A 15,616-nucleotide genomic window follows, 5' to 3' on the forward strand; every position below is an offset into this window, starting at 1 on the left:
TGTGCATTGGGTCTGGATTGGGTGGAAGTTAGTAAGTCTTGAAATCTTCCATGGAAACATCTCCAACTACTCTTTTTAGCAAAGGCATATTCTATCTTCAGTGAGAGGCCTTTTCCTATAATGACTTCAGTTCTAGAATCCTTAATTAGTACATTCTTCATCTTTTTGGCAATAAGATAGGGCTTTCCTATTTTCTTTGGCATCTTTAGAGAAAAAAATGTGTTTAGTTTCAACTGTCATATTCTGTTCTTTTTATTGTAGAATATTTATTTATACTTTATTGTACTGCCTCAGAATCTTTTGAATAAAGACTAATGAAATATTTTAAATGAAATCAAATACAAATTACAATATATACAAGGAAATAAAATCACACAATATATACAGAGATGGACTTGGATTTATTTGCAATAAAAATAACTGCATTGCACCTGAAAAAAAGAATTGCAAACTGGAATTTGTTTTTGGATCTTCAAGTGCAAATTAGAAATAATTTCTATCAGTTATACCAGACTTTCTGTCTTTTATTCTTTCTGCTCTTCACTGGCTACACTTTACAAGTGCACTGATTTCATTTCATTCAAATGGAGTCTTCCTAGACCCTGGTTGAGCTATAATGTTGTCATATAATGCTTATTACTGACAACTGATGAATTGCCTGCACAAAGTCATGGAGGTATCTGGTACATATAATATTTTTTGGGAAAAATGCAGAGAAGCAAAGAATCAGTACTATTATAATAAAGAGAAACTTCATGCTGATAGGATCCATACAACTGAATGTGAAATATTTAACTGTCTGTTACATTTGCATGTAACATCTGTGAAGCATACCTGTGTTTCTAAGCTTCATGTAAACAGAGAAAATATTGATTTGAGTGTTTACTAATAATTATCTTAACATACTAAGTTGCACATGTGTAATACGAGACAGATTTCTCAAACATAAACATGTCAATATATATTTGGATTGTAACAGAGCATTTCAATACAGGTGACATTTGGTGTAGAGGAAGAAGGGCAGCTATTGAGGGCTGTACAGGTGTGTCATGCCCATTCTTAAGTTTTATCTTTCTTATCTTGAAGTGATACTTTATATGTTGTCTGATCTATCCAGCTTTTAATGGATTTTGGATTTATATGAGCCTTTTCTGTTTATTGCTGATGTTTGTTTGCAGTTTAACTTTGTGTAGTAGTGCTGTGAAATTGAGTAGACTAACCAGTTGGATGGCATATTCAGTTCTGTATGTCAGGGGAGCTTGCTTTGTTGCCTTGGTTTTAATTCCATAATTATTTCACTGGTTAATTTTTGAAAAGCACATAAAAATCAGTGCAAGTAAAAGAAATGTATTCTAAATTAACAAGTTTCAAAATAAAGCCATCTGGGTATAATATACATTCCTGAGCTTTTTAAAATAGATTTTGCTTTTCATGACTCTGATTTTAGAAGCAAGCTGCTCCTATACAGCATACATGAGCATGGTGTGTTTTATATGAATTCATCAGAATCTCTCCATTTTGATCATCTCATAGGTCACTTCCACTTTCAAAAAGAATCTTGAGTATACTAAAAGTAATATTATAAGTATTTCTGTGGAAATAATTAATTAGCTGTAGTTATAGAATTTAACTTGTGTAGTTTAAAGTTAATCATGGTCTTATATTCAGTGCAATTGGTAGTTATGTCGATAATTTTTTGCAGAATGAAAATGATCGTTTGCGGTCCCAACTTGCACAGCTTCGCAACCAGCAAGCACGTGATGCAGAAAAACACCAAATTGTTCTTTCTAACTTGAATGAACAACTTAAAGGGTAAAATAAAACATTACACAACTTGATTTGGGTCTACCTATTAGACTTTTTAAGCTTTTCTATGTGCAGAAAATAATTAAGAAAAACCCCCTCTTCTCTCAGAGGTTATTGTTATAGTGATTGATTTCTGGATATTTAGAAATGTTTGAGTTCTATGCAGATAGTCAGAAAGCATAAGCACAGCTGGTAATCTTATCCCCTACCACTACATCACTTGACTAATGTCATCTCCCTAAGGGCATCTATACCTTTTATGTGTGTGATTGTCTGAATGTCAGCTTTCACTTGAGCAAGCACCCTGAAGTGCAGGTCCTTGTTCACATGGCAGCCAGTTAATTTATAACAACAGATAAAAGGTTTTCTGTCTGAAGACATTTGCACAGCATGCATGGTGTTGTGAGAAAGGTGATATCATTTGAATAGAGGAAGAACTTAGTGGGAATGCTAGTTTGTTGGGCTTTCCTTTTTGGCTTCCTGAATAAGGCTTTGAATACAAAGGCTTTGAATACTTTGAAAATGAATACCGATATATTTGATGATGGAATTAATTCTAATGTGTAGCTTATTGTCCTTTCTTCCTACATTCTTCTGCCCTTCCCCCAGATCTGCTCCATATGGTTATGGGATACTAGGGATCAGAGCTGAAAACTGACATAGGCAAAGAGAATAAAAGAACATGTGAACTTTTGCTCCCATTATATTGGATGTAGCATACTCTATTTTATATCTGTGAACATAAATAATGCTTACTGTAGCATGTTTGATAAAGCCAAATCTAAAATTATTTTGTGGCAGATTAAATGAAAGAAATAGTATATTTGAAACTTTGCTTGCGGAGAAGGAGCAAAAGCTTTCAAGTACAGTGGAAAGATTGGAACAAATAGAAGATATGAGAAAGTCACTTCAGGAAAGAGACCTTCTGAACAAAGAATTAAGTGAAAGGCTTTTGCAAAATGAACAGAAGGTAAGTTGGGCTGAGTCAGACAAGGAGAAAGCATCTTCATTAAACATTCAGTCAATCATACAGCGCTATATTCACTGCCCCCAAAGAATCCTTACAGTCACCTGCAAGCCAATGCAGTAGTCCTCATTTGACTACTTGTTCAATGATCATTCGAAGTTATGACGATGCTGAATGAGGGGGACTTACAACCAGTCCCTGTAGTTGCGGCCATCGCAGCATCCCCGCAGTCACGTGATCACGATTTGGACCCTTGGCAACCTGCTTGCAGTTACAACATCACAGCATCCTGCAGTCACGTGATTGCCATTTGTGACCTTCACTGCCGGTTTCCAACAAGCAAAGTCAATGTGGAAGCTGGTAGGAGGTCGCAAATGGCAATCACGTGATCGTGGGACACTGCAACTGTGTGGTATTCGCTTAACAGCAACTGGGACTGCCATAACTGCCATTGTAAGTTGGCAGTCACATAATGTCGCGCTTTATGATCATGTCACTTAGTGACAGAGTTCCCAGTCCTAATTACCCTCAGTAAGCGAAGACTACCTGTACTTTCATTGCCATACATCAGAGTGTAGTAAGTATGAACAGCAGATTATTAAAACAGACTTTCAGTTGCCTGTAGACCAAATGAAGATAATTTATTTTAACTCTGTATAACAATTTCGTTCTAATAATAAGCAGCTTGCTGTAAATATATTAGCTTGGCAAAATGTCATCATTTTTTTTATTTTTAATATCAGGTATCTTAGTTGCAGTTGCATTTTTTAAAGAAAAGTACTTGCAAAATTGAGTCAGATTTGTTCTGGAAAAACCTCTTGTTAACCATGCAACTGTGTCAGTCTAGGCCTTTCTTGAGGTTTTTTTCTCAAACCTGAGAGGGCAGGTAACCCTAGCATATTTACATACTCTGTATGTCTTCCTGTTGACACAAAGTCTGCCCAAGTGGTGGTAAATTGTGATTTATCTGTTAGAAACCAAAGCATGCAAGTAAAGGCTGAGTTCAAATGTCATTGCTAAATCATGATTTGTCAGTTGGATAGTCTATATTGATCAGAATTTAGCAATCAGTTTGCTGTATCTTTTCAGTTAGCATTAAGTAATTACATCAGGTACTAGGTCCCACTAGCTAACTTGTAATTAGAAGTCTGAAATTAAATTCAAATCCTGATTTTAGTGCCTAGTTTGACAACACATAGTTAGCATGCATTACAGTAAACCATAATTATGTTTAAACAGGAAGGATAGGGTGAATTAACATGGGTGGGATTACATAAGAAGGAGATCCTTCTAAATTGCAGAGCATAACATCTACATCAGGCCATGTGATGGTAAACAACTGAATTACAAATAATGCACCTTGTAACTGTGGAGCATATTACTGCAGGTTATTATCTATTAATTATTATCTATTTATTATTATCTATTAAATTGCATGCAGCTGTAATTAACTGCACATAGCTAATCATTTATTTGGTTTAATTATAATTGCATTAAAAATGTGTGTGTTTTTGTGAACCTAGCTTGAAGATGCTTTGAAGAAGTGTAATGCTTACGGAGTGGAATGTTCAGAACAGAAAACTGTTATCAATGAACTAACAGAGAAAATGTCTGTCTTTAAAGAAAAGGTAAAAAACCAAAGTATTATTCTTTATGTGAAAATTGTATACATGCATTCAAATATAATGACTAGCTGTATATGTAACATTTACATACTACCTTCTTATCTAAAGATGCAGTTGGTGAAGGAACCATGATTAGTTCCTTAAATCCAGGAAACTTTAACAGTGCTTTTCTTACTCAGCAGTGCTTCCTCTCCCTGTCTCATGCTATAAGTTGTCTGAAATAATTTTAGAAATAGGTAACCATCAAAGAAGAGAACTAGAGAGCAAAAGGAAAAGGTCTTAGACTAGTACTATACTAGTTGGTGACACTAGGCATGACTTGGCCATTGATGAGTGAATGCTTACGTTTATCATTTTTATTTCCAGACTGTGAAACAAGATGCAGACATGCTATTAATGCGACAGGACCTGGAACAGACAAATGAAGAACTTGACAGGCTGAACACAAGTCATTTAGAAGAAAGATCTCAACTTATTCAAGATCTGCAGAGACGGGAAAGAGAAATTGACAACCTCAAAGAATTGTTGATTGAAACGGACAAAGAAATTTCTGATCTTTCTTCAAGTATGTCTGAGTATTCTGAACAGATCAGATGCAAAGAAGATGAAATACGGGAGATGGAAAAAGCATTGTCCAAAGCTGAAAAGGAAGTCCAATTGTTGAAAGATGTACAGACAACAGATATGAAAGATGCAAGCATAAAATTTTCAGGACTTAATGAGAAGTTAAGAACAATAGAGTCAGAGCTGGCAATAGTAAAAATTGAAAATGAAGCTAAAACTAAAGAAAATGAGGATCTCATTAAGCAAGTAAAAGAGGCAAGCAAATCAATTAAAGAACTTCATTCTGAAATGAAGAACCATGATATTACACACAGTAACCAGCTTTTGGAGTGTGAGTCACAAATTAAGTTGCTTAAAGAACAAATAAGTAAATCAGCTGAAAAATTGCAAGAAACAGAGATAAAATGTAGAGAGGAAATAGAGCAACTTAGATTCCAGCTTGATGAACATATCTCTGCAAAGGAGAAACTAAACACTTTGTTGAGAGAGAGAGAAAACAAAGAACAAAGTTTTGTAAATGAATTGAAATCAGTAAAAGAATTATATAATCAACTAATAGTGGAAAGTGCTAAAAAAGATGAAGAGTTGTCAAATGTATCCAGACAGCTTGCTGAACATACTGAACATCTAGAGCTTGCCAAAAAGTCTTTACAAGAAAAAACAAAGGTCATAATTTCATTAAAAAACAAGCTTAAAGCTGTAGGGCAGCAAAATGAGAAAGAAAAACTCAAATTCCTTGATGACTTGGGTAACAAAGAAATGGAGTGGAAAAAATTAAAAGATGAGCTACAAGAGAAACATGAAATAATAAATACATTGGAAATGGAAAAACAAGCTAGCATCCTGACTAGTAAGCAGTTAATAGCTACTGTTGAACAGAAGGAAAAAGATTTAGCAAGTCAGATTAAAGTGAGTGACGATCTTAGAAATGAGATGCATGTAATGGAGAAAGAAAAGCAACAGCTAATCAGTGAGAATGAGAGTTTGTCCAAATTATTGGATGTTAAAGAGTGTGAACTGTTGAAGGGTGTTCAATGTATAGAAGAAATGGAAAATAAAATATCTGGAAGTGCCAAGGAACATGAAAAATTGATTTCAGAGATTAATCAGGATAGAGAAACTTTAAGATATAATGTTAAAGAACTCTCAAGTCTTGTGAAGGAAAAAGAAGATTTGATCACAGAGAAAGTAAAGAAATGTGAAGTGTTGAATGAACAGCTCTCCCAAAAAACTGAGATGACAAAACAATTACATCAAGAAATACTGTCATTGAACACTCAGCTGAAGGTTGCTAAAGACAGAGAAGTGGCAAAAGAAGAAATGTTAAGAAAGGAAGAGTCAGAAAATAGTAAAATGGTCCAACAGCTTAGTTGGGAGGAAGAAAAAATACTGTCATTACAAAAACAAGTTCAAGACTTAGAAATGGATCTTAAAAGAAAAACCAAATCTCTAGAAGAAAAAGATAGGCAGTATGAAAGCTTACTAAAACAAGTAGAAGAAAAGCAAGCTGATATGGTAGCATTGGAGAGAGAATTAGAAAAGCTTCAAGGTATTGGTTTGCAATTATCACATCAGGTTGAAGAAAAAAATGCTGCTTTATTATCTCAGGGGCTAGAGCTTGAGGAGCTTCATGGGCAAATTGTTAAGAAAACTGAAGAATGTGCAGCATTGAATGATAAAATAGCATTATTAGCCAAAGAAGTAGATATTTTGAAATGTGAAAAGGACAAAGCTTTGGCTGTATGCAGCACTAAGTCATGTGAATGTGAAACTCTTCAGCATCAGCTAATACAACATCAGAGTGAAATAGTATCCATTAAGCATGAAACTCATATATTGAAATTAGAAAATGAAAAATTCAAAACAAATATTGAAACAATTAATTCGGCATTAGTTAAAAAATGTGGAGGAATAGCTCCCTTAAATGATCAGAATGATTGTAATATTTTAGCCTTTGTGGATTATCTTGATAGTTTACTAAGTGAAATAGAAACATTAAAAAATAGTTTTCATGATAAACAATCTCTCCTTTCCCAGAGAGAAGCTTTGATTCAGCAGATTAAAGAAAACAAAGATTTGGAGGAAAAACAGTATTTGCAGACAATTTCAAATTTACAAAACCAAGTACAGACTTTAGATTGTGAAGCTGACAAACTTAAGCAGGAAATAGAAGAAAAGAATGAAAATTTGCAGAAGCAAGCTCAGGACTTAAAATTGTTTAAAGATAAATCTGAAGAATCTGAGTTACTTAGAGTTCAACTGTCTGAGAATATGGAAATAATTTCTGACCTTCATTGTCAGCTTAGAAATATGATAGAAACAACAGAAGAATTAAATAAATCAATTACAGAAAAGGATACACTTTTAAAACAAAAGGAGGAAGAACATGTTAATTTACAAGCACATAACTCTGAAACTTCCTGTATGCAACAGAAAACTATAGAATCATTGATGAGTGAAGCAGCACAGTTAAAAGCAGTTCTTTTTGAAAAGGAGCTGTTGGTGAATAATATTTCTTCACTTAACAATACTTTGAATGCTGAACTTCAGGACAAAGAGAATGAATGTGACACCCTGAGGAAGCAAGCTGCAAATGTAGAAGAGTTAAACTTGAGTCTCAAAAATGAAATGTTTGTTCAGGAGAAATTAATAAACGACATTAGTCAGGCACTGTCAGAAAAAGAGCATTCTGCTTTGGATAATGCTAGTCTTATGAAACAAGTAAGAGAAGAATTAAAAATAAATGAAGAAAAAAGTCAGTTAATTTCACAACTTCATGGTCAAATTAATGGACTAACCCAAGAAATTCAAAGATTACAAGAAAAAGCACAAGAAAAAGATGATGCTTTCTTATCTTTGCAGGACAAATTTGCTGCCCAGTGTGAGCAAAGAAATGAACTCAGTGCTACTTTGATTGAAAAAGAACAACTTATTGATGGGTTATATAACTCTTTAGATGAGAAAGATGTTAATGTGCAACTATCAGAGAGTAATGTTCGGGCTCTTACTAATGAGGTTGAACTCCTTAGAGAAGAACTAGAAAAAAGTGCTGTGGCACTAAAGAAGCTTTTGCAAGAAAAAGATGAAAGCATTGCCACTAGCCACAAGAAAATTAATTCTTTGTCAGTTGAATTGGAATCTGCAAAATTAGAGCATCAGACAGCATTGGAACAGGGTGAACAGTGGAAGCAAAAATTTGAACAGAGAGAAATTGATCTACAAGTTGTACAGGGAAAATGCACTGAGCAGGTTAAGCATATTGAATACTTAAACGTCATAAGTTCTAAAACCTCTCAAGAATGTCACAGCCACATACTTTCCATAGAAAAACTGCAACAACAGGTAGATTCTTTAACAAATGATAAAGCTCTTTTACAGGAGAACTTTGGTAAGCTGAGTCAAGAAAATAAAGAGCTGGTTAAGTACCAGAACCAATTACAGCAAAAATCAAGAGAACTAGAGGAACTTCGCAAACAATTAGAAACCAGTGAGAATGAGTCGCAAGTACACTTACACGGCATCTCTTTGCAGTTGGAAAATGAGAGAGAACAGTTACTGATGCAGGTTAGTGTAAAGAGTCAAGAGATCTCTGAATTAAAACTTAAGATTGAAAAGCTAGAACAAAATCTTCTTGAGTTAGAAAACAGACGGGTGATAGAAATTGATAGGGCAACCCAGCAAAACAAAATTAATCTCGAGCAAATAAGCAGTTTAAAAGATAACATGAAATCAAAAGATGCTGAAATTCAGTCCTTGCAGCAAGAAAATGAGATTATTAACAAAGAGTTATCCAAATACCTAACTGCATTATCAAGCAGTAGGTACTTCATCAGTGACAGTGATAATGAAGCTGGTCAGCAACTAACTGAAACTAAAGTTGTGTTAGAAAAAATCTCTATTCAAATAAATAGTATTCTTAGTAAAGAAGCTGAAGCAGTAGAATTTCAGCAGGCATTTTTAGAGAAGGAGGAAGAAATAAGTCACTTGAATAATCAGCTGAAAAATATGCAGTCTTTGAGGGAAGAGAAAATGATTATGCAGAATGACTTTCAGAAGGTAAGAGATGCTCAGCAATTTAAGATTGAACTTCTGTCAAATAGATTGAGTGCTGCTGAAGAAGCCTTACGTAAGCAACTGTCAGTTTCTGAAGAAAATGAGTTTGCATTAACAGAAATGAAGAAGCAGGATATTTTTCTCCAGGAAAAGGTAGAAAAATTAGAAGAACAACTTCAAAACAGTTGCAAAACCCTAAACAACAAATGTGAAAAAGTAACAAAACTTTTAGAGGAGCTTGAATGCAAAAATGTGATGATAGAAAACTTAATTTCCCAAACTACTCAGCAGAAAGATTTAATTACTACTCTAAGCCATCAGTTAAAAGAAAAAGATGGTTCAGTTACTCAGATAATGGAATCTATGTCTAATGAAATGGTTAAATTTTCAGAAGAAAAAAATGAACTATCTCTCAAATTGCAACAACTACAAGGCATTCAGAATAGTATGACAGAAGAAGCAAGTGTATTATTGCAGCAGATAGAAGAATATAAGAAAAAACTTGAACTCAATCAAATTGTGTTGATCAACAAAGAAGCTGCAATTAAAGATTTGTTGAATGAGAAGGAAAAGATAAATGCTGCTTTTGAAAAATTAAGTCAGGAAAAGGAAAATCTTAAAAAGAAGCTTCAGGCAGCTTTGATAATAAGGAAGGACTTAACTCAAAAAATTAAGAAATTTGAAAAGAATGATCAGGAATATTCAGAAAAAGAATGTAATAAAACACAACATTTATTGGAGCAAATTGATGAATTGACAAAGCAGTTTAAAAAAACTGAAGTTTACAGTAAAAATCTTGAATCTCAACTTAATGAATTGAAAGAACAATTATTAGAAAAAGATACCAGGATAGATGACATGAACAAAATGTTATCCTCTAAAACAACTTCTTTGGAGGTACTGCAGAAGAAAATTATAAAATTCAAAGAAACTATCGCTGAACAAAAAACCATGTCTGATCAAAATTTAATATGTCTAAAGGAGAAAGATTCTTTGCTTGCACAAATGCAATCTGTACTCTCTGAAAGAGAGAAAACTTACACTGAGAAATATTCTCAGCTTTTCTTAACCATAGAAAATCTTAAAATTGAAGTGTCAAAGAGAGAGGAAGCATGCAAGGAAATGAACAGATCAGAAGCTGCAGTAAACACTGAAGAACCTTTCAATGATAATGCACATTTCCTTAATGAAATTAATCAGCTGCAAAAAGAAAAGGAACTTTTACATAAGAAAATGCAGGTGCTACTTGTAGCCCGTAAAGAAAGCACTAAAACAATTCAGAAACAAAAAGAGGAGTATGCCAAGTTACTAGCAAATTTTGATGAACTAACAAAAAACTTTGAGCACATAAAGGAAGACTATAAAGTCCTTCAGGTAATTCATGAAAGAAAGTGTGAAGAATTTGAATCTAATATGTTGCTATTACAGTCTCTGCATGAAAATTTAGAAACTGCTACAACTCTTCATCACAGTGAAAATGGTAAGCAAAAAACACTAGAATCAGAAGAGATAAAGGAGAAAAGTCCTGTTATGGTAGAAGAACCAGAAGGGTTGAGCAAGATGCCAGTAAAAAAGGGTGAGAATTGTCTCAGCCTTATGAAAGAAGAAACAACATTTAAGAAAGAATTAAGAGAGAAGTCACATGAACTTGAGAGAAAGGAACATGAGATAATGAAACTGAAGTTTAATGTTGAACAATTGGAACAGGAATATAAGCAAGACAATGATGCTATGGTGATTCAGAGAGATCATCTTCGGCAGCAGCTGGAAACTTATAAAGATGAATTGACAGATGTTAGAGCTATTATTGAAACTATAAATAATGAAAAGACTGTTTTCCATAAAAAAAGTGAAGGGGATGATCTGGAACAAATTCAAAACTTTGAAAACCTGTTTTCAAAGCGTGATGTTCAACAAGCGAACAATCAAATTTCAGAGAAAGATGAAGAGATTAAAAAATTAAGTGATTCTCTTAAAGATTTCACAAGCAAAATTGACCATGGAAAGGAAATAATGAAAGAAATTTCCCAAATACAACAAAATTTATTGGAAAGTCAAAAAGAAGCACAGCATTTTAAATTAGTGTTTGAAAATATGAGACAAGAAATGAAGGAGTTCACAAGCAACATAGAAAAATCAAATGAACAATTACTCAGTATGAAAGAGGAGTTAATACATGTCCGTGAAGAAAACAAGAAACTATTGATAGAATTAAACATACTGCATGCAAAGGTTTTACCAGTTTCTAATGTAAATGAAAATACAGTACATGAAAAAAGCAGAGTGAATTCTGAAACTGTATGGCTACATTTTGATAATGTGCAGCAAAATAGAGTTCAAGATCCAGACATCTCTAATCCATTGCTGGATGCTTCTTATGTAGAGAAAGATTCACTAGATTTTACTTGCACAACAGAAATAACATCAGAAAGACTAAAAAATCAAGATAATTCCCCACTAGAAATAACTACGGGACATGTGGGAGAAAATGTGAATGTAGGGAACTATCAACTCCAACAACAGAATTGTGATACTCAAGAAAAAATCAGGGAATGTCTCCAAAGAAAACTGCAAGCTGCTTTAATATCACGGAAGGAAACTCGGAATGAAAACAGAGTTCTGAAAAATCAAATGGAGATGCTAATGTTGGAAAAGAAAGAATTAGTTAATAAAACTGATGCCCTTGAACTTCTAGTGTCTGAGTTGAGCAGAGAAAAACAAGATTTGAATGAAATTATGTATAAAAAGGAGACTCTTGCAACAGAAAATGCTGGTTTATTAATTGAAAATGAAAATTTAACTGCTGCGTGTGAAAGTCTGAAGTCTACAATGGAAACTATAGCCCAGGAGAAGGAAGCCTTTTCTTTTCAATTGAATTCCTTAAAGGATTCTCAGACAGTTGAATTGACAGGTTGGAAAGCTAAACATAATGAATTGAAGGAAGAGTATGAGTCATTACTTCAGGCCTATGAAAATGTTAGTGGTAAAATAGCAGAAATGAGGCAGGTTATTGATGTCACTAGAAAAGAAAAACAGGAAGCTCTTCATAAAATAAATGAGAAAGAATCTGATAAACAAGAACTTGAAAAGTTGCTTCAAAAAGCAAGGGATGAAAATGCCATTGTGAAAGATCAGCTAGAACAGCTAGTTGAATCAAAAAGGAAGGAGATCACTGAACTGCATACTGAAGCAGAAGAGCAGGCTTCTAAGCACAAAATATGTTTGGAAGAACATAAAAAAATGATTGCTGAATCTACTGTTCAAAACAAGCAACTAATAGAAGAAAACAAACGTTTAGAAGAAATTTGTGAGATTTTAAAACAAGACCTAGCAAAAAATCAGGAAGAAAATGAATCCCTTTGGGAGGATTTTAATCAAACAAAATCTGCTCTGAAAGATCTCGAAATCCAATTGGGATTGAACAAGTTTGATGTATCATCCAAGATTAGTGAAAGAGAGTCATTAGCAAAGTATATTCATTGGTTAACTGAAGAGATCTCAGAAAAAAAGGAAAGTGTGCATATTTTAAAGCAAGAGAACAAAACTATATCTGAAAGTTTAAAAGATGATGAAGATAAAGGCTATTTATTTAAGTTAGAAAGTTATTCTAAAAGTTTTAATCAAGAAATAGTAAGCCTGGATGAGAAAATTAAAATATTAGAAGATGACAAATCTCTGTTGCAAGAAGAATTAGAAAATGTTCAAGAAATATCTTATCAAGTAAAAAATGAAAAAGAATTTTTGGAGACTGAGTTGCTCAATCACATTAAAAAATTAGATCAGATGACAGACAGATTGAATGCCAAGGAACTACAAATCAATTTACTCACACAGCAACTGGAAGACATAGAATCTGAGAAATCTAGCAGAATTAGAGAAAAAGAAGAAGAGCAGCAACAAGTTATCAGAGTATTCGAAGAAAAAATAAAATTTGCTCAGAGGAACAATAATGGGACAAAGAATAAAACAAAGGAATTACAAGAGCTGTTAAAGGAAAAACAACAAGAAATCAACCAATTGCAAAAAGATTCTATTAAATACCAGGGAATAATTTTAGGCTTGGAAAAGTCTGTGAAATTGTCACAAACAATAAATGAAAAAACTGAGAAAGATTTAAGCAACGTAGAAGAAAAACTTACTAAATCAAATGAAGAGTTGCAGAATCTAACTGAAAAATTCTCTTTACAGAAAACGTTGTTAGATGAAGCTAAGGCTGAAATAGAGAAACTAGCAATTGAGAACCTAAACAGTAAAAAAGAACTTCAAAAGAAAGAGAACCAGATATTAATTCAGAAGAGACAATATGAGAGTCAACTTGAATGTAGCCTTCAGCAGCTAAAAGCAACTTGCCAAAAGGAATGGCTAAATTTAGAAGAAAAATTCAGTGTTCTTCAGCAAGAGAAAAAGGAAATCCTTGGTGAACAACATCATATGCAGAAAGAAATTGGCATTAGGGACTCTCAGAATAAGAACCTTCAGAATGAGTTGAATGATGCCCTAGCTAGATTGGCAGCTTTTGGCAACTCCCTTCAGAAAGACAGAGAGAGAGTCGTGGATGAAATGAAAATCTGGGAATTACAGATCAAAGAAACTGTTGAAAATAAACAGCAACAGACAGAGACCAGTAATATATTAGTAACATCCTTACACGAAGAAGCAGAAGTAAAAATGTCTCATATTCAAGAACTAGAACCTAAAAGTACTGTGTTGGAAGAAGCCAAGAGTGCAGTGCAGGCTTCTGCGGATTCACACAGTTTCAATGAGCTTTCTCAAATAAAGGCAGAGAATATCACTCTGTGGAATAAATTACATATGTTGACAACTGCTCTGGCATCAAAAGAAGATACTTTGTATACATTGATTAAAGAAAACAGATCTCTTAACCATCTTTTAAAAAATAATACTGTTGAAAAAGGGATGGAAGCACTGAAGAAAAATCTGATAAGAAAAGAACAGGAAACACAACAGCTTCTGTTAGAAAAAAGTGAAATCGAAGCTGAGTTGGAAAAACAATTGGCTGTTTCTGACCAAATGAAGATAATGCTGAATAAGAAAGACACAGAAATTTCAGTTCTGATTTCCTCAAAAGACACAGATGCTTCTGGCTATCTTACTCAGCTACAAACACTCCATACACAGCAAGTTTCAGAATATGAGCAGCAGATAAAGTGTCTACAGATAGCCAAAGAACAGTCAGATGAAACTTGTCAGAAGATGCAAAATGAATTAAAAAATGTGCAGATGAAAGCTGACAAAGCATCTCAAGACAGGGCTGAGATTGCCATTGAAATAGATACTTTAAAAAAGGCAATGTCATCGCTTCAGAATGACAGAGATTCCCTTCTTTCTAAGCATAAATATCTAGAGTGTGAACATAGAGTTGCTTTATCTGAGAAAGAGAGACTAATAACTGACAATGCTAATGAGACTAGGACATTGAAACAAGAGATAAGGAAGCTCTTAAATCAAGTAGACGATCTTCATTCTGAAAATGCAATGCTCACTGCACAACTCTTAAAGTACAGGGAAGATCTGAATCAAGTGTTGTCACTAAAAGATAACCAGTTGAAAGAATTACTTACAGAGAAATTGGAATGCATTAAGAGTCTTCAACAGGAAAAATTTGAACTTCTGAAAGAAATGAAAGAAGTCCAACTGACTATCAAAGTACAGGAGGAGATAATTGAATCTCTAAGAATGGAAAATGGAAAATTAACATCAAAAGTGTGTGACTTAGAGATTCTGATTGCTTCCATAAATAAAATGCAGTTGGAAGGAAATAGACTTGATCAGAAAAACGAACCTCATGTCGATTGTCGGCCTGAAGAAAAGTTAGAGAGATTACCTGAACTCCAGGAACTGGTTATCAAAGAGAAAATAAATAGAGACAGTGGTGCTGTGGACACTGAAGCTATTGGATTACCACAAAGATTGTTAGAAGTCCAATTGCAGAATAAAGAACTAAGATCTGAACTTGAATCTTTTGGAAAAGCTATGACAGCTCTGCAGTGTGATAGAGAGAGATTAATGGAAGACTTCAAGGTTCTTCAAAGCAAATCTTCTGAACTTGCATCTGAAAAAAAACGAACTGATAATTTTGAAGCTGAACTCAAAGATTTCAAATCAAATATTCTTGGTGTGATAAAAAAAAATGCTTTTTTTAATCAGACATTATTAAAAACTGAAGGCAAGTTCACTCTTCATCAGCTGATTGATGAATTTGAAAACCTGTGCAAGATATTAAATACCCAAAATCTTGAAATTAATAGACTTTCATCAGAGTGTGAGAGTTATGTTCAACAGATGAATGCCTTTTCTAAGGCTATGGCCAGTCTTCAGGATGATCGAGATAGACTTCTGCAGGAACTTTCCAAACTGAGAGTAGCTCACGAAGCTAAACAGGGCACAAACTCAGTTTCCATACCCTCTGACTGCAGCAGTGAGATTAGTTTGCTTAAACATAATTTGAAGAGTCTTCAGATGGATAGGGACAGACTGGTAAGTTGATGCCTTACAATATTAATACAAAATAAAGGCTAAGGCTGCAATCTTGTACTCACCCAGGAGTAGGTAACATTGAACACAGTGGGACTTACTTCTT

The 15,616-nt window shown here is 33.9% G+C and overlaps 1 protein-coding gene across 1 annotated transcript in view; it reads left to right on the top strand.

The window, feature by feature from the left end:
- Nucleotides 1-15,616, top strand: part of LOC103068168 (uncharacterized) — a 61,105-nt gene that overhangs the window by 32,660 nt on the left and 12,829 nt on the right. Inside the window, exons 18-21 of the mRNA XM_025169840.2 lie at nt 1,703-1,812; nt 2,608-2,776; nt 4,297-4,401; nt 4,765-15,513. Coding sequence (XP_025025608.2) covers nt 1,703-1,812; nt 2,608-2,776; nt 4,297-4,401; nt 4,765-15,513 — 11,133 coding nt within the window. The remainder of the gene's footprint in view (nt 1-1,702; nt 1,813-2,607; nt 2,777-4,296; nt 4,402-4,764; nt 15,514-15,616) is intronic.

The sequence above is a fragment of the Python bivittatus genome, unplaced genomic scaffold, assembly GCF_059951505.1.
Source record: "Python bivittatus isolate LINGU-HERP-01145 unplaced genomic scaffold, Pbiv_v1 ctg000480_np1212, whole genome shotgun sequence".
NCBI lineage: Eukaryota > Metazoa > Chordata > Lepidosauria > Squamata > Pythonidae > Python > Python bivittatus.